The 18,871-nt window shown below is 36.7% G+C and overlaps 1 protein-coding gene across 5 annotated transcripts; it reads left to right on the top strand.

The window, feature by feature from the left end:
- The first annotated feature begins 205 nt into the window (after positions 1–205).
- LCA5 (lebercilin LCA5) lies at positions 206–18,484 on the top strand. 5 transcript variants are annotated; one of them, XM_018078345.2, is made up of 11 exons: positions 206–253; positions 560–629; positions 732–832; positions 2,244–2,443; positions 5,752–6,134; positions 8,573–9,102; positions 10,620–10,757; positions 12,011–12,107; positions 13,234–13,379; positions 15,196–15,334; positions 17,095–18,484. In XM_018078345.2, the coding sequence occupies exons 5-11, from the start codon at positions 5,936–5,938 to the stop codon at positions 17,898–17,900; spliced, it is 2,055 nt and encodes a 684-aa protein (XP_017933834.1). In that variant the 5' UTR covers positions 206–253; positions 560–629; positions 732–832; positions 2,244–2,443; positions 5,752–5,935; the 3' UTR covers positions 17,901–18,484. The 5 variants fall into 5 exon arrangements, with proteins under 5 accessions (XP_017933834.1, XP_017933835.1, XP_017933833.1 ...); XM_018078347.1 differs by lacking the exon at positions 206–253 and adding an exon at positions 363–475; XM_018078346.2 differs by lacking the exon at positions 2,244–2,443.
- Positions 18,485–18,871: the final 387 nt, after the last annotated feature.

An 18,871-nucleotide genomic window follows, 5' to 3' on the forward strand; every position in this document is an offset into this window, starting at 1 on the left:
CCTGAGCTCCCGCACGCACCCCCCGCCCGCAGCACTCAGCTCAATAGCAGCCGGGTGCGGCCCTTCACCAATGGGAAGAGCAGCTGCCCGATCTGGCAGGCGCGAACAGCCAATGGCTGGCGCCGAGGGCCCGCCCCCCCCGCGGCCCGTTGCCGGGGCAGCGCTGTCAATGGCCGCGCGCGGCCCTCCGAGCGTAACGCGGCAACCGCGGCGCGTGTTCGCCGGGCGGGCGGGGCCGGGCCGGGCCGGGCAGGTACCGTCGGAAGGGCCCGGGACGGGTGGCGGGGACATCGAGGGGCGGAGGGGACATCGAGGGGCGAAGAGAGCGTCCGGGGGAAACTGGACCGCGGCGGGGGAAGGTTGTTTTCCTGGGGGCTGCGGGCGCTGGGAGCGGGCCCGGGCCTAGGTCTGGGCTTGGCCTCCGAAAAGTCTCGGGCCGCCAGTATTCAGGCTCTTTCCTGCGAAGTCATTTAGTGTGGGTACGATTCGGTGACTACGCTTAAAATGTGTTGTCAGGAAGTGCTGACTGAAAATAACATTCGATGTATTCTGTGCTCAGTGAAGGAAAGCTGCCCACTTGCACTTTGGGAACTGGAGAGCTGCTCCCAGGGATGGCTAAGCTGAACTAGGTAAGTCTGCACATACTGGGATATTGGTGGGAATATGAGCGACGGCGTGGGCCTCCGTGGTGGAGTCTGATTTAGAAACATAATCTCTTTTCCTGGTTGTAGGACTGGCCTGAACATTCCCTGTTTGATGTTTCCTCATCCCTGACCTGGGCCTTAGAGCAGCTTTTTCATTTTGAGAGCTGATGAAAGTAACACAGAGTCGGGTAGACATAACATTGGCTTTTAAATATTGCATTTTAGTTCACCAAAATGCAGGACAAGAGGACATAGTCTTAAGCTGCACCAGGGGAGGTTTAGGTTGGACATTAGGCAGAATTTCTTCACAGAAGGGGTGATAAGACATTGCTGCCCAGGGAAGTGGTGGAGTCACCATCCCTGGAGATATTTAAGGAAAGACTGGACATGGCACTCAGTGCCATGGTCTAGGTGACACGGTAGTGTTTGGTCATAGGTTGGACTCAATGATCTCAGAGGTCTTTTCCAACCTCATTGATTCTGTGAGTCTGTAAGAGGCTGGTAAACCTAGAAGAAATGCATAGTTAAGTCAACAGCAGCAGAAAACTTCCCTAATAAAATACTTCCTCCTCACTAAAGTCTCATCACTGAGTATGTTTTCATGTGATTTATTATTTTGCTCCTCTCTCTTCTGGAAAAAATACAGCATTTGGTTATCAAAAAGATGGATGGAGGAAGAGGAGGGAGACGAATTTCTTTTGAAGTTTTTCTTTGCTCTTAAGTTCAGCGCTTTAATAACTTGGATTGATGCTTTTGTACTTACCTGAAGCCGCCTTTCTTGCATTGTCCCTCTCTCGGAATAGGTGGAAGAACTGAGGAGGCCGTTAGAGGTCAGTGTTTGTACTCGGGAAGTGCCGTTTGGCGACCAGTGAAAGCACCGGGCGTCCCCTGGTCTTGGAAGGGTGTTAATACTGAAAAGATCATAAAAAGTTTTATGAGTCTTACATTACAGAACTAAGCTCTGGGTGTACTGTGAGAGAAGAATTACTAAGTGGTTTTCCTTTCTGTCTGTTGCTTAATACTTGTAGTCCAATGGTTCTGTTTCTGTCATTTACTTAGGAGTAATAGGGAGAGAATCTCCTGTCACCATTTCAGTTGGTTTGTGTTCTCTGTTCTATGTCCTTTGCAGTGGCCTGATGCTCAACTGTTTTTTGTAATAATGAACATGTTTTCAATACAAAATATGAAAATAATAGCAATAGATAGAAGTCATTGAAGTGAAAGGAGTATGAAATTCTGGAAACAAAACTCTTTCTAAAGTTTGTATAAGTCCATATTTACTTCAGCCATTCTATACTGACCTGATCTCGATTCCTTAGGCTTCTAAAAGCCTGCATGGAGTCTTGAGGAGAGGGGACTGGGGTTTTGGTGGTGGTGGTGGACTTGCCTCTTTAGTGGACTCTTGCGGGACTGTAAAATAACTGATCAGCTTTAAGTTGATATGTGAAAGTGAGTGTTCTTGTTTTATATATATATAATTAGACATCTTGATGATTGAGCTATAGGAATTTATGCCTTCCCTAAATGCCATTCCATTTGTTTTCAAACAAGAAAAAATCTGTGTGTGATGATTTCTTTTTATCCTTCTGTGTCCTGAAGGCAGACAAAATTTGTGTCTGTGCTGTATTTACACTGCTGAAGGTACTTGCCTCACAGAGTAATCCCTGCCTGCACGGAGGACTAGGTTAACACCTCTGGATGTAGCGGTGCTTCTAACAGTGATGTATGCCTTCCATATGTCTGGAACTCCTCTGGATGTCACATGTGCCACTGTGGCCATGGAACAGTCTTGTGTCCAAGTAAGAGACTAGGTTGCTTGAATTCCTGCCAATTTGTTTTTTTCAGCAGTTATAAGCAAAACAAGGAACACAAATGCAGAGCCAACAAATGATCGTTGGTCTAATTAAAATCTTAGCGGTCTAATCAAAGATTTAATATTAGTCCAGATACTAACACAGTTCAAGCCACATGTGGTTACAGTGATACAGTCACAAACTCTAGTACCAAACCCTCTGGTGTTATCTTTGCTCACTCACTCATCCTCTGGGACTTGACTGGATTCAGCTGCGAAGGGGATGTCTTTACAGTAAGTCACCAACATTCCCTGGCAGGAGGAGGATGCTAATGGTTTCTTCCTCCTTGCCTTGTGTCCATTTGTGATCATTTTTACTGGTTGATAACACACTTATCAACGCCTTGCTCTTTATTCTGTTCTGTTCTATTCTAATCATTGATTCACAGTTCCACATTACATCTGAATTTACTCCACATAGTGTGTTTTACATATGTTGAGTACTCATTCTTTGTCCTCTATGTTGCTGGGTTTTATCCAACTCCCAAGGCTGCCTCCCACAGAATTAAGCACAGGTGAGATGTTACAGCTTAGGGCCCCAGCACTGTACTGTGTTGGCACTTTCAGGCCCTGCAGTCACCTCATGCCTGTACCCCCCCTATGGTGCATTTTTGCAAGGGTTGTAGATCACAGATTGTTCCCTCTTCACAGAATAACTACTGGTTATTGCTGTCCCTTACTTTAAAACATAAATGTATACAAAGCTAAGCAAAAAGCTACAACAAATTAGATAAGTTCCCTGGTTGTTAACTGAATTTGTTGCAGCTAAATAAGCTGTAGCAAAGCTCCAGGCACCCAGGATGAGTTCAGACAAAGTCTGGCAAGTTTTGTGGCCCATGTTGTTAGCTGGAAAGAAAGCCTGTGGCTTCAATGACACCACCTCACTTCATGTGGGTTACAAAAACAACTACTAGTTTTAATGTGGGGTTTTTTCAGTCAGTGACTGTAAGAATATGAGATCTGTGTTACAGCCCTCCAGAGTACTACTTTTTTATCTCATATTAGTATTTTAATACAAATATATTATTTTATATTTTTTTGTGTTCCCTGGAATTCTGTCCTGTGGCGACAGGCCTGATGTAGTCTTGTCTGTGCATGCTCTAGAGAACAGGTTATCCCCAAAACTCTGCATGTGTTTTAGTTTGTTATTAGTTTGCTCTTCAAGGAGCAAAATAACATATATTCTGCACAGGTGTTTGTGGGGCCAGGGCTTAGGAGTGGAGCTGTTTGGGAGTAGGAAGCACCTTCATATGTTCTGATGTTCTTACATGATCTTAGTTTTGCACTCATGTAAATGTATGGGGGTTTTGATTACACTTAGACAAGATAATACAGTTATGGTTAGGTCTATACTTTTGAAATATCTTTAGTAATTCCATTATTTCAGAAGGAAAAAGAACAGTCAATACAGATCATTTGAATGTTCACAATAGCTGATACCTTCCAAGCATGTGTTTAGCAATCTCTAGAACAGTTGGTCATAAGCGTAGCTTGTCTTTTTTCTGGGCTTTGCAGGGAAATTTTAGTTTTCATCAGAATCCTTTTATATAAGTTTTAGGCATGTCATTATTATTATTTAGACCACTTTGAGAATGTTTAGATGCTTACAAATCATTATTTTGAAAAGTTACTCCCTGAGTAAAGAAAAATACTCTTTTCCAGGTAATTCGGTATTAATTTCCCAGCAGCTTCCCAGTTTAGAAACCTGATGGGATGTTTATTCCTCTAATTCTTTCTGTATAGATTATTAGGGCAAATGGATTCATTCCAGTCACTTGAGATAGAGTTGTGTTAATAGTGAAGCGTGCCAGAAAGCTGGAATTTGTAACAAAAACAGTCTTGGCAGCTGACATTTCTGTTCTGCTTGGCTATGCAATTCTGCATGTATAGGCAGTGAAGGCTGAGAAGCAGGCAAAGTTTATTTTATTGGGAAATAATACAGTGAAAAATTTACAGCTCATTTACAGGTGTGTTGAATGTCCTGCAGCGTAGAGCAGTTTTGATTGAAAGCTGCTCAGTTTTTTTGTGTGTAATTTGCTTTGTCATTTAGAAACGAGCTAGGAGCTTATGTCATTCAACAGGTAGAACTGATGAGCTCTGGTGCAAGGCCTATTTATTCACCCATTAGGGGCTTGATGTTGGATTGAAGACAGAGAAATAAGCTTGAGAGCTGTGAAGAGTGTTGAGAGAGACAAAAGACCTGGGAAGCTGAGCGTAGTCAGTAAAACACTTCTTAAACTGTTGAGAGAATTCTTTTGACTGAGAAGGTGAGAACAATTTTTAATGTATTTACTCCATTACGTTCTCAGGAAGTGTCTCCAAAAATAAAAAATGAAGTGATTTCACCTTGAGATTATGGGATTTTTCCAGTTTATATCAAAAGATAGGCTGCAGGAGGGGCCGTTTTCATTTTATACCTGCTGCAGGTGTACTGTTTACCATATACCAGCAGTGTAGTCCCTCTTATCAGATATAAAAATATATATATAATATAAAACATGTGTGCTCTGGTCAGTTCTTAAAGGCATGAAGCACTAGATTTTGAAGGGTATGAGAGTACTTTCCAGGGTGAAGATTGTGATATTTAGGTACAGTCTCATTAGTGGTTGGGGACAGAAGGTAATCCAGATAAATGGGACAATTATTTTCAAGCCCATTATTTAACATCATTGGATTGTCAGAAATTGTGAAATAGAGGATTTAGTCAAATTCTTCCAATATCTCAATTCTAGCTGCATGGATAAGTTGTTAATTCATTTGGTTTGGAAGTTTTAAAACATGTCTTAATTAGTTTCCTGAATAACGTCAAACTTTTGCTTGTGTTCTATTTTGTTTCCCAAATGCTTCTTTTCCTCTATCTAGCCTGGGAGTAGTTTCTTATTCTTATTCTTATTCTTATTCTTATTCTTATTCTTATTCTTATTCTTATTCTTATTCTTATTCTTATTCTTATTCTTATTCTTATTCTTATTCTTATTCTTATTCTTATTCTTATTCTTATTCTTATTCTTATTCTTATTCTTATTTAATTTTCTGAATTCTGTGTTAATTTTCTGATTTCTCTTTTGGGATTGAAGAGCCTCAGTCTTCTGAAAATAATAGTAACATTCTGAGACTGATGTTTGTTACATTGAATATATATCTTAAGGTAACAAGGTTGTAAGAATCCTGAATAATTTTACAGGTTTTTTACCTTTCTTTCTTAACAGCGGAACACTGTTCTCACTGCTTTTTTCTCTCTCTAAATTGTTACAGAGAAATGCATTCTGAAAGATAACTACTGCTTACTGAACTGAACTGCAACGATCTCATGCTTTGGAGATGAAGATGATAAACCCAAGGAAATAATCCAGCTGCTCCCGTTGTGGCAACTGAAATATCCTTTGTGCCAAAATGAACAGTCTTTGAGAAAAATCTAGAAAGCTGTAAAATCTGAAAAATGGGAGAAAGAGTAAGGAGCCCAGATTCTGAACACGAGAGGAAATCAGATGAGGATAAAAATAGCGACTCCTATTATTCAGATGAAGGTAACGCATCTCATTCATCCAGCCAGTCGCCAGCACTAAGCTCTCCATCTACAAGCCAAGAAAAGAGACATCACAAAACACAGGCTTCAAACAGCCTTGTGCACTACCAAGGTAGGTAGATAGCAGAAATTGCTGCTTTGTAACTGCTCCAAAGAGTCAATTACCTTTGAAAACTGAAACAAAAGTGGGAAAGTAGCATTATGAGGATCTACAAGTAGGGTTGATGTGAATAACACTACAAATGGCAGGTAGACAGTAACTGCTCTGTTGTAAACTGAAATTGGTCTGTTCCTGCATAAGGAGGGGTGTTGGTGATTTTCAGAATTCTTCGTATTTTTCTTAACAAGAGAACGTGGCTTTTATTGTAGCCTTTTGTTGCATCATGCTGATGCTTGCTTTTTCTTTTTGACAAAAAACTCGAGGCCAAGGACCCAAGGGAAGTCCTTACTATGCAGTCTGTAAAAGAGAGACAATTATTAAAGCTCCCCTGACGAGATAACCTAAAGATATCTGTCTTGTGGAAGTCTAGTTGACTGAGCTTTCAACAACAACTTTCAACAAACAAATGAAGACCAGCAGTGTGGCAAGAGAGAAAATTGGGTTTGGCGACAGTTAAGTTCAGGTAGAAATTCAAAAGAAAGCTTTTCCTGTTCCTTCCCTGAGGGTAAAATATTTCCAATTGGAGGTGACATAGCTCCACTTTGAGCTCCCTCACAGACATAAGCTGCTTTCTTGACTGGGGAGGTGAACATCCCTGCAAAAAAGAAGAGAATGGTTATACAGGTCCTGGGCTGAAATAGGGATATGAAGGCTTTCTGCCGTGCTTTGACAGCTTGTTCTAAATAACTGTATGCATTTTCTGGTGAAGTCATAGCATGTCCTACCTTACTTGAGCAAGTGTCCCAGTTCATTTGTAAGTGCTTGATACTGTATGAATCATTTGGTCAATAATATGATCTAGATTGTGCCAGAAGGTCTTGAACTTGCCCAGGGAGTGGATCTCTTCAGATTCTCACCAGTGTGAGTGTCCTGGTGCAACTGGTGTTTTGCTGAGCTTCTCTGTGTTCCAAAGTGGCATCTTCTCCATAGTGGTCATGGGTTAGCTGGAAAACAAGAACTGCAGTTCCTCTGTGCTATTTAATTTGAAGGGGGCAAATGAATGACCAGTTCTTTGATTACATAACCAGAATTGAACATAATTATTACATGAAGGTATTGTGAATGTCATGTTATGTTGTCTTGAAAGACACTATGCCCGAATTTAACTATATGATCAAAAGTGCAATCACGGTAAATTTGTCCTAAGTATGGAGAAATTCTTGAAGGAGCTGGAAGTTTATGGTAAATGGGAATTCCCTTAGTTGGTGGTAGGAGTGGCATCATTCCCGCAGTGCATGTATTAGATAATCTTTTCACACCTGAGTATGACATAAGTGTTCTTTGTAAAGGAAAAAAAACACACCTTCTTTTGTTTGCCCAAGCTGTGGAAAAAATGAACATCAAGCAGAAAATGAATGAGCATTTGTGTGAAATTTTTATAGGAAATTATAAAAGTATATTTTTAAGCTGTTATTTTTGCTGAAAAGTATTCTCTAGAGAAACATGCTGAGTGCCAAAGGGGAGGAAGAATTTGCTGTCACACGCACTCACTGTCTGTGTATAGGTAACTGCACTATTGCTGTATCCCAGCTTTCCAGCTGGAATTATAAACTGCTGCTCAGCGTATTTCTTTCAAACACTGAGGTACCTTAATGAATTAAACTTGTATGAATTATCTCTATTAATTCAATTGTTTTAAGAGATATTTTTGGTGGATTATATGCTTTATTTTTTGAGTGTGGCTTGAGAGACAAATAAGATAGAAACAAAATGTTCAGCTTTTGTCTATGGGGATGGAAATAAAATAATAATACCAAATAGGAATGCGAGCAGTGCATACAAGTAATCAAATGAGAATACTGTGTGGAAAATAACTTGTGATACAAGAATAAATTATTCAAAGAGAACTGAATTTTCATGGGATTTGTAATTTTGCTTTGGAGGCTTTTTGCATTGAGCCTTTGAAATCTGCTGTTTTGTCTGTAAGCACGGCAGCTGGATTTGAAAATACTACTGCATTTGTCTGGGAGAATTACATCTTTCATAATACATAACTAGCTAGTGATTAGCTAATTGTTGCCATTTTAAAGCATTTGATAATTTCGTATGCATTATAGTATCCTATTTCTAAACCATTTTAATAAACAATATCAAAATATGATTGTTGTTTCTGATATGATTTGTAGATGATTACTTTACAATGGTCCTATGTTAATGGCTGCAAATATTACCTCTTACAGTAGATCACAGACATAGATCTCCATTTTTTTGGCTATCAAAAGGAACATAGGTCTATCATATATATGCCTTTTATTATCTGGTTTGAAATCTGCCATCTCTGCTAAGTATTGAAAAATTGTTTTAGGCAGAGCTTGATTCCAAGAAGGATGCCTGAGTAGACAAACTGCCTTGTCTAATAGTAAACATGCTTTTTATTTTTTCTCTCTTAGCCACAAAGAAGTTGGATTCCAAATATGCACCAAGCAAGAGAGGGACGCGGTGGGGTTTCCGTTCTCAGAGCCTCACTAGGGATTCTCCTGCAAAAGATATAGATCTTGTTACAAAAAGAGTTCTTTCTGCGAGGCTGCTGAAAATCAATGAGCTCCGAAATGAACTGACTGAACTCCACATCAAACTAGATGAGCTGCAGAAGGAAAACAGGGCTCTGAAGAGGCTTCAGCACAGGCAGGAGAAAGCCCTGAATAAGTTCGAAGATACAGAAAACGAAATCTCTCAGCTCCTTGCTCGGCACAACAATGAGATTAGAATATTAAGGGAGCGCCTGCGAAAATCTCAGGAGAGAGAACGTGCAACTGAGAGACGGTTGAAAGATTCGGAAGATGAACTGTACAGAACAAAAACTGTCTTGCAGAAACTGAAAAAGCTGTCTGCAGATAAGCACCTTGCCGAAAGAGATGACCTGGCAAAGAAACTAGCCAATGCAGAGAGCAGGCTAGAGGACAGGGAAAAAAGAGTTAAGGTGAGATGACTTTCTTTTTGTAAGAAATTTCAGATATTTCTTACCATAATGAATTGTAATTTTTCACAGTCATGGAGCAAAGAGAAAATCAGTATTTTTTGGTTTTACGCAGAAGTAGAATCAAGTAAATTATTTCCAAGGTGATTATATAGTTACATACTTGGTAGTTGTGCATTCAAATTTCTGTTTACAAATTAAGTGTATTTTCTCAGAATATAGCCTGTGGATTTGTGCTTTTAAGTGTTTTTATAACTAATAATAATATTTCAGAAGTGCATGCAGTTATAATACAACTCTATGCAATCTAATTTATCCTCTTGGAGGGGAAGCATTTGTTAAAAATTTCTGAGTATTTAGGGAACTGTACACTAAAATTCTAAAAAAAAAACCTATATAGTAATTCTTTTTCAATTTTTAAACAGCATTCATGCAGTGTTTGATTGTCCACTATTCTGCACACCCAAGAGCTCAGCTGAACAAAATTAGAGCATTTTTTAAATACTGAAATGATCTTTAAAACATTTTATGGATATGCATTTTAAGAAGTTTGTCCAATATATTTTATTAATTTTGTCCAGTCAAAATGTTTATGTTTTTTAAACATGTCTAAGTGTGTCTACACTGTAAATATGTCTATAAACTCTTCTTGCTTAAAAATTGTGTTAACACTATTACATCTATTGGTAGTGGTACTGTTTTTATACTAGATATTTTTATACATAGTACATAAATTTTATTCTATTTTTAGCTGAAATTATCTTGGTCATTAAAATTAAGTTAAAGTTTTTTGTCTGTATTAGTAATCAAACCTAAATTACATTATATAGATAACAGATCTGAAAATCCAAAGGATTAAGCTGGAAACTAACCTTTTGTAAAATAAATCCCAAAGTACAAAGATATAAACCACTGAGTTAGCCAAACCACCTCACCCTGTAGTGTTACCATCTGTTATCTGTAGTTTTATGATCAGGTATTTCAGCATTTGTAGTACTAGATCATGTTAAAATAAGTCATGCTTTAAAAAGGGATTTTCTTGTCCTTTTTTTTCCTTCTTTCATCAACACAGTTCACTTAAAATATCTATTGCAAGACAAAGGTATGTAAATGCAATCGTAATCACAGGCTAGTTTCTAGTTGAAAATTTAAAAATTCTTTTTTGTCTTCTTCCTTCTAATCCTGCACTCTGAGGGAGGGATTCTGTCTAACTCATCAGTTGGAGATCTGTCTTAGAGACACAGAGGTCTACTGTGGCAAGAGCCTTGCAGAAAGTAGTGTGAGTTCCCATTATGTCCTCAAATCACCTCTCAATACTCAGAAGGATGAGCTGCAGCATCTGCAGGTGCTCTGTCTGCCCCCTGAAAGTTAGGATTAAGGGTTTAAATGTATTCAGTGTTACAGAAGTGGTGGAACTGATATTTAAATCCAAGACACTGGTTTACTATAATTTTATTTAAGTAATTTGACTATAGAAAGTACTTCGGTTATTAAAAAATAGTATTTTGTTTTAATTGAAGGATCTGGAAAGAAATCTTGAGTTAAGTGGTAGCAGTTTTCAACGAGAGTTACATTCAAAGAAAAAAAAGCTATATGAGGCTCAAGAAGAAAACAGAGTTCTCCAAGAAGAGCTTCATCAGCTAAATCAGAAGCTGAAGGTAAAATGTGGAAGGAATAGAAGTTGCTAACCATGTTCTGGCATTTTATCTTTGGAAGTATCTGCAATCGGGTTTGAATAGTTTAGCAGTAACTGCAGTCTCTGATGGGTACTTAATTATGTACCACGTGTGAGTTCTTTTCCTGCATTAAATCGAAATGTTCTGTGCTCTGACCCTCCAGTGTTTACAGCAGGAATGTTTCTACATTAATCATTATTGTTAGTGCTAGTTAAGAAAAGTAAGATCGAGTACATAACCAAGCACTGAGATTAAACCACAGAATCTACTGGAAAATTAGGTTTTGAACCCTTGAATTCAAAATTAAATCTGCAGGCATAAACAGTACTTTATGTTACTAATGTACTTGCATTGCAGTAGATTTGTGTAAAGATTATTTTCATGTATTTTTTATGTCCTCATGTGTTGCTAAATTTATGCAAAGGTTTATTTGCATCCCCCCCCAGCTATTGTTGCCCAAATTCTCAATTAAAGTACTTAAAATATTGTTATATTCTACCCAGTCAGTTTATCTTTAGGGGAAAACAAATAAAAAAATAAGTAAGACTTGAGCTAAAGTGCTTAGTTTCTAGGAGAATTTCCTTGAAACTCCAAGTCTCAAACATGTTGGAGATGCACTAGTTCACCACCTTCCTAGCTATTAAGCAAGTAATAGTGTTAGTAGCTGTAAAACTTACTTGTTTAGAGTAAGTATTTTAAACCTGGTTTGTTAGTGGAGAATTTGATAGTTTGCAAATATTTTCATTGTCAGATGATGTCACTGCTCATTTCTGCATTTTAGTCAATAAATGTGCTAAAAGAAGAGTTTGCCTCTCGCTCTATGATACAATGGGCCTCCACTCCCTGATACTGATGTGCCCTGTGACAAGTATTGCTTGCATTGAAATGTTTAACTCTTTATGATACTTTAAATTTAGTTGTGCAATCTATAGACACATTGTAAGTCTTCTTTGTGTTTATGGAAGTGTTGGTGTTTACTTTTATTTTCACTGCAGAGCTGCTTTTTTTCCCTAATATTTTGCTAATGAGTTTCTTTTGGGAGAAATTTCTATCTGCTTTTTTATAGCATAAACAAGGTTAGGAATGTGATTGTTATCCTTAAAACATTGGGTGAAACAATTGATTACTCTGTTTCTATTTACAATATGTATTTTTAATTTAATGTACAGCTTTGCTAATGGCTAGTAAATGAAATATTAGTAACTCATTGTTATACCTACCTCTTTCATTCACAGGAAAAAGAAAGAGAACTTGAAGCAAAAAATATATATGCTAATCGTATGTTGAAGCTATCACCAAGAAAAGACATGGATATTGTACAAAGAAAAAGAGGTAACTTTTATGAAGCAACAAAGAAAAATTATTGGCACCACTTTGAAATGACTCAGCTGGGTTATACCTTTTGTGACACTTGGAATTTCACTCTGGTGCTGCTTGTTCAGGAACGTTTGTCTTTTTGCACTGCTTTCATCACAGCACTGGTTACAAAGGAGGGCACATGGATTGTTGACTGTTCTATAACTGCAGCAGAACCAAAACATAGAACTTTACCAAACAGGAGACTTAACTCCTTTCATATCAGATGTTCTTGGCTAAAGGCAGAAGGGAAGGTTGTTAGTAAATCTCTGATAGATCATAGGTAATGTTCACTTGACAATAAATTACAGAAGCTTTAAAAATATGTGTTTTCACTGCTATGAATATTTTGGTGATCTGTTTTATTTATTTCTTACTGATTCAAGTTTATTGTCTGTCATATGAGCACCCTCAAAGGGTGCATATGTCCCTGAACATAATCTTCTAAAATTATCAGTACCGTGATTTCTTCTGGTGTGAAAAGGCAGCCTCAAACCTTATGCTACCCACATAAATATGTGTGTTCTATGTGTGTACTTGGGCTATTATCACTGAATCAGTAGAATCTATTTGTCAGAAGCAGCAGAAATTTATGAGACTGTTTTAAATATTTAATGCCAGTATTTCAAACAGTTTGTCTACTGCTCATTTTATTATAGATGCTCTACTATTATTCCATTTTAGGTTCAGATTTTTTAAAATGTTATTCCTTCGAGATAAGTGTGCATGTTTCAAAGATGCAAATAAGTGAATTTTAATTTTATGAGTTTGCTTCTGTGACAAGCAGTAAGATGAGTGACATATTTTGTGGGGATTTTTAACAAATACTCAATATACTGTAATGACACTATAAGTAGCTTTAAGGTGGTTTTTTAATTATTTTTTCCAGTAGAATTTTTGCATGCATTTTTTTATAATTTTTTTTATAATTAGCTTTTACGGATGCTTAAAACAACTGTGTGAAACTTGTCAATACTTTTCACTTCCATTGACTTCAATACAGTCTTTTATGTTTACTGCAAATCATGAAAAATGAGACATAGGTATATAGCAGGATATTTTTGAGCAAAACCACAATTTAATTAGTTTGTATTTTCTACAGCCAACAACCAAAATATTAAAAAAGGACCACACCTCACAAAAGGTGTACAAACCAGTGGATACTTCTCACCACCAGAACTTCTTCCGGAATCAGAACTTGTCTGTGGTGACACAGTAAACAAGAAAGAAGGAATTCTTCCTAAAATAGTGAGTTCCATAAAAATTTGAGACCTGCTCCAGATAATTCACCTATCAGACTATTCAAGGCAGAGCTTTTAGAAAATATGTGTAAATATACAAATATAAATATATAGAAAATATGATTTAGAAAACATTCTGGGTTTTAAGAGAAAATCTACCTTTCTACAAATATCATACTCCATTTTTGTGACAGTTTATCATATTCTGTGTCTTGAGCCACTAACTCAATTTGCTTCTTTTTCTGCCACTGTTATATCTTTCAAGTTTTTGAGGCTTCATTTTTGTTTTCTCCCCTTTTCTTTGTTTCTGATGCTTATTTGAGCAATCTGTTAAACAGCGATGGCTGCCTTTTCTCTCTTTTCTCTTTGGTCTTAATTATGGTTTCTTTTACTTTCCAGATTTATTTCACAATGCATAAATCTAACACTTCCTCTTATTGTCACAGTGCTGGTATTTCTTCTAGTTTTCCAGCTTTGTCAAAATGCTTGGAATTTTTTTTTTTCCATTTCCCTTTTTATTATAAAAATAGTACTATTAGAAGTATTGCTAATACTTTTGTGACCCCAGGCTAAAATCAAAGAGATTTGTAAAGTCTTAAAGATCAGAATGAGCCAGATTCTGGTACAAATTTTACAAATAAGGCTAGGACTATTTTTCAGAAGTAATGCTCTGAGGATGGTCTTGACTGGCTTCCAGTTAGGGCTGAAACTTTTTCATGGCTGTTTCATTTGTATATTCTCTCTTCCAAAATCCTTTCTGTAACTATGAATGTAGTTTAATGTATATATTATTCCAATATATACTTGGGTGTGTGAGCTACAAAACCATACAGTTGGTACAAGTGCAGTTGGACTCATGAAATCCAACTATATGATCTCTATATGGTTATTGCTTTAAATAATGCAAATTAGATTTGGGTAATGAGTTTTTAAAGTGAAGCATTTTAAATACCTGGCTACCATCTCCTTATGTAGTTTATACTTTTTAATATAACAATGATAATCTTGTACATGAAGGGAAAATACTTTCAAGTTTTTTTGACTAATAGTCATATTTTCTTTGTTCATTAAGTAGTAACTATTTCACTTAGAAGTGTATTTTTAATTTAGAAGCTTATTTTGCTCTAAAATGAGCACAACCTACAAAGTTAGCTCCACATGTTGGACTACACTGACTTTTTTTTCACTTCATTGCCACTACTTTTCTGTATTATTAATATCAGCAGTGAAAATCACTATCTTTTCTGCAGGTTCCTTCCTTTTAAATGTGTATGTATACTCACTAGCTGAATTTGTCATGCAAGAATAAATCTTTCTCCTTCACTGTTTGTTACTTAATACTTCAAAAATTTGAGAAACTGCCTGAATCTACAACCCACTTGCTTGAGTAAAAAGATCAGACTGTGGAAGTAGAGGGTCACTAGTTGCTTGCTTGTTGAGAGAATAAGGTGGTGAGGTTTGGCCTTCTGTTAAAGTCCTTAAAGAAGACAACTTCTGACTTCTAAAGAAAACTACCCTGACAGTGATAATTTTCCTTTATGACATTGGAGCTGCAGCTTTCCTGAAATGTGTAATACAGAATAGAGTTGACTGTCTATTCATTTTGTTTCAGGTGTATAAAACAATGCTAGAAGTGATGATGTTTTGGGGCCAAACCCCTGGGTTGTCAAATCTGATTTGGCTTAGGGTAACTTACTTTTTTTATGTGTAGCAGTAAGGATGTGATTTCAGAATGACATAGAAGTTCTTATGATTTTGTTAGTTTGTTTGTTTTATTGACTGTTTTTCCCCATCGGTTTTGGTTTTGTATTAATGTGTTTCAGGAAAAAGAAACTCGAGACAAAGGGTGGAAAGAGCAGACAGACCTCCTAAGACAAGACCAAAACAAGGAAAGGGAAGAGAAACTGAAATATTTTCAGGAAATGCAGGCTTTAGAGGAGAGAGTTTCAAAACTTCATGACGGTAAGGAAAGAGGCAGCTGAAGGCTGAAAGATGCACCATAGCATACTAATCAAATGAGGCTGCTGGTTTCTGGTGAGAAGAGCAAAATGATTTTGCAGCGATCACTACAGTGGAAAATTATTTTCAGTTATATTATGCAAAGAAGAATCAGAAAAAATATGGGATATAGAATAATCTGTGTCCTGCAATTAAGTATGCAACAGCAAAAAATGCTGTCCACAAAAAAGCGTTGCAATCTTAAGAGATTTTGGTTTACAAAACAAGAATGAGATAGCAGGTAAATGCTGATGTGAGCTCTGACTTGCTAAATGTTATTGAGGTAGGCAGTAGATTTTTACTATTGTAGAACAAATCTGCTTTCTTTAATATAGCCTATTTTTTCAGTACATATCTACTTCACTTATATAATTTGAAATTGTAGTTTCTCTTTTCAGTTTTGGTTATCTGAATCATTTGTTGTGGCTATTTGAAAAATGTCAGTTTCTATATTTTAATACTGCTTTTTTATTCACTTGATTTTCACAGCATCTTAATGACTTCTATTCATAAGTCAGTCTCAAGTATTTTAGATGGGCTTCACGCTGTCATGTTAAAGAACTCTTTCAGTGATTATAGTTAATGAACAGTAGCACTTATTGTATATGACAAAAATTCTAAAAATCTGTAGCTGTTTTCAGAGGTAAAGTCTGTGAAAATCTTCTAACACAACTTACATAAGCTAAGAATCTGCTCTATTATGTCTCTGAATAGGATGATTTAACCACCTTACCCATCGTACGATATAAGCTGGTATTTTCCCCATCTTACAGACAGAAAGGTAGCTCCTCACTTAATTTGATAGAATGATATACTACTGAAAAAGTATTTATTAAATATTTTAACTGAACTGTTGCAGTTATTTCTGAAAACTTGAGCTGAATTACAGTAGATAACATGGAACTCCATGAAAACAGAAGTCAGAAATTTGAGTAAAGTGTTGAAAGGAGAATGCCAGTATGTTGCAGGGGCCAAGTAGTCATATTCAACTTTTGGCCAAATACATGTCTGTTGTCTTGATAGAAAAATATTTTGAAAAGAGAAATATTTGAGAAGCTTCCTCTTTCTTCTACACATAAGCATTTACAGGTTCTGGTTATAAGTTTGTTACTGTTTTACACCTTTGGTGTCCCTTCATAGCTGTGCGCAGTCACTCTCATTGAGTCCACACAGTGATGCACAGACACTTGTGTGAAGGTGTTTTCTGTATGCAGTGGATGCAGTATATTTTAAATCATTCACTTCTTGAAATAGGTAATGACTCCTATGACTTTGAGATCTGATAGCTTCACAGGAGTAGTTACCTTTATGGGAAAAAAAACCCCAAACATATATCCCAGGACCAGCCTAATGTCAGTGATGATGACAAAACTAAACTACTGTGCAAGTCAAAACTATTAAAAAGAGTAATGTTGTATTAATTTTCATTCAAACCCAGGAAGTGGGAAGGCAATTGGCAGAAATTAAATTGCTCTGAAAATTCTAAAACATGGATAATGTCTGGATGCCTTTGGAAGATGACAATAGACTTTTATACTTAGCAGAGAACCAGGAGTGGATTTAGTTGTAATTTTTGAAGAATTTATTTTTGCAGTAGGAAAACCACATTGTGCATAGAAGAACATGTTAAAAAATCAATGGCTTTTGCTTGCATTATTTTCAAAATCTTTTAAGGGCACATTACAATTAAAACATTTTAAATATTGCTTAAACATTTTTCACAGAGTGGGAAAGGAAAGAATATGACAAAATGAAAAAAGAAAGCAACTTTTTATTGGTTAAAGAAGAGAAAATGAAGATGGAGGCAGAAATCCACAAACCTGAAGTAGAGAGTGAAAGCCCTGAAATGTTGGAAGAGCGGCGAAAAAGAGAGTTCCTGCTTGCTAAAATGCAAGAAATTGATAGAGAAATTCAAAGTACAGCAAACATGAAACCAACTTCCCAAGCACCACTCATAAATACAGCAAGAAAATCTGATTCCCTGGAGAAGAAGGAAAAAACTAATCCATTCTTTGAGGTTCCAGGGAAGGTTACTAATGGATTTTCTGTAAAGGACAGCCAGGACGATGCCACAAGAGCTCAAGGGCAGAAGCAACAAAATGTAAGGACTGTAGATTTAAGTTGTGAGTTAACATTTGGTAGTTATGTACCTTCCTTTGGGAAAGGATCAGGGAGACCAAGTTGGCTTACTCAAAAAAGTGACAAATTAGAAGAAAATGTTAAGGAAGATGCAGATTTCGATAGTAAGAAAGAAAAGAAGTCCAATTTAATGGAACAACTCTTTGGAAGCAGTGCCAGTACCGTTGTTCTCTCTAAAAATAACAATACACCACCTTTTGATGTAGATTGGGATTCTAGTAATACTCCTTTTGCTGATAAAAACAGTAAACTCAAAGTAAAAGAAGACAATGAGCTTTTTGGTGAAGGAAGAAACCTAAACAGACACCGTTTGCAATACACTACAAGCAAGCCAGGAGTCAAGACCCTTGGTTCTTTAGAAGATGAAATCGAAGAAGTAATCTTACAGTGATCATATTTTATATGTTTCATATGTAAATACTGAAAAACTATTTTCATGTAATATTTATTAGATACAGATTTGAAAGATGTCAGATATATTGTAAAGCCTTATGAAGGAATAATTTGCATAAATGGGTATATGTATAGAGGAGAGGTGCAGTGCTTGTTTGGTTTTTTTTTACCTGAAGGCTGCTCACAATACACTGCTTTTCAATTGGAGTACTTCTTTTAGGCCTCAGATATTTTCTTTCTCACACATTTGGAGAGCCACTTAACTGTGCCAGGAGAAGGCATGTGTAATATCAGTCATGAAATGGATAGAAGAGACATCCCTAGCACAAATTCTCTTAGAAAGAGAATATTTTACGCTGCTGTCATGTTATCTCATAACATCAACAGAAGCACAATTAACTCAGGAACAGCCAATTTCTCTTTTGTGTAGGTTTTCTGTGGACCTTACTACCAAATGTGTCTAAGTCTTCTCATTTATACAGATTATATTTGTTATACAATACCATTTTTTGTAATTTCTGAATTTTATATGTAAAATTCCAATCATTACTAAGTAATTTTTTAACAAAATGGTTTTATTAAATGAGTTGAGTAAATTTTTTGTGTGTAGATCCTCTTTAGTACAAAGTTCTGACTTTTTATATTGTTTCTTGATATTGGGGAAGGAGCTGGTAGTAACATTACTAGTGATGTTATTTACTGGTTGGTGCTGTGTACACAAATGAAAAAGGTAGGTAATGAAGGATTTAGCAGAAACATTCAAGAAAATAAGCTGAAGGTCATTCCTTACTAGAACAACATATTTTGAAATGCCTCTCTGATCCCTATGAGCCTGATTCAAAACATACTAAAATACAGAGAAGAAATCTCATAATTTCAAGATGCTCTGAGTCAAGATTTCTCTGAACACAATGATTTTTCTGAAAAGAAAGACTGGTGTCTGCATCATGCAGTCACTTTGTTTGCTCC

Source organism: Manacus vitellinus, unplaced genomic scaffold (assembly GCF_001715985.3).
Source record: "Manacus vitellinus isolate BGI_N305 unplaced genomic scaffold, ASM171598v3 scaffold_4_pilon, whole genome shotgun sequence".
NCBI lineage: Eukaryota > Metazoa > Chordata > Aves > Passeriformes > Pipridae > Manacus > Manacus vitellinus.

Excerpts from the sequence above, each read along its gene's own strand:
- LCA5 (XM_018078345.2), top strand. The coding sequence starts at position 5,936 with ATGGGAGAAAGAGTAAGGAGCCCAGATTCTGAACACGAGAGGAAATCA. Across the intron at positions 12,108-13,233 it reads TATTGTACAAAGAAAAAGAG|CCAACAACCAAAATATTAAA; the intron begins GTAACTTTTATG and ends TATTTTCTACAG. Across the intron at positions 15,335-17,094 it reads AGTTTCAAAACTTCATGACG|AGTGGGAAAGGAAAGAATAT; the intron begins GTAAGGAAAGAG and ends CATTTTTCACAG.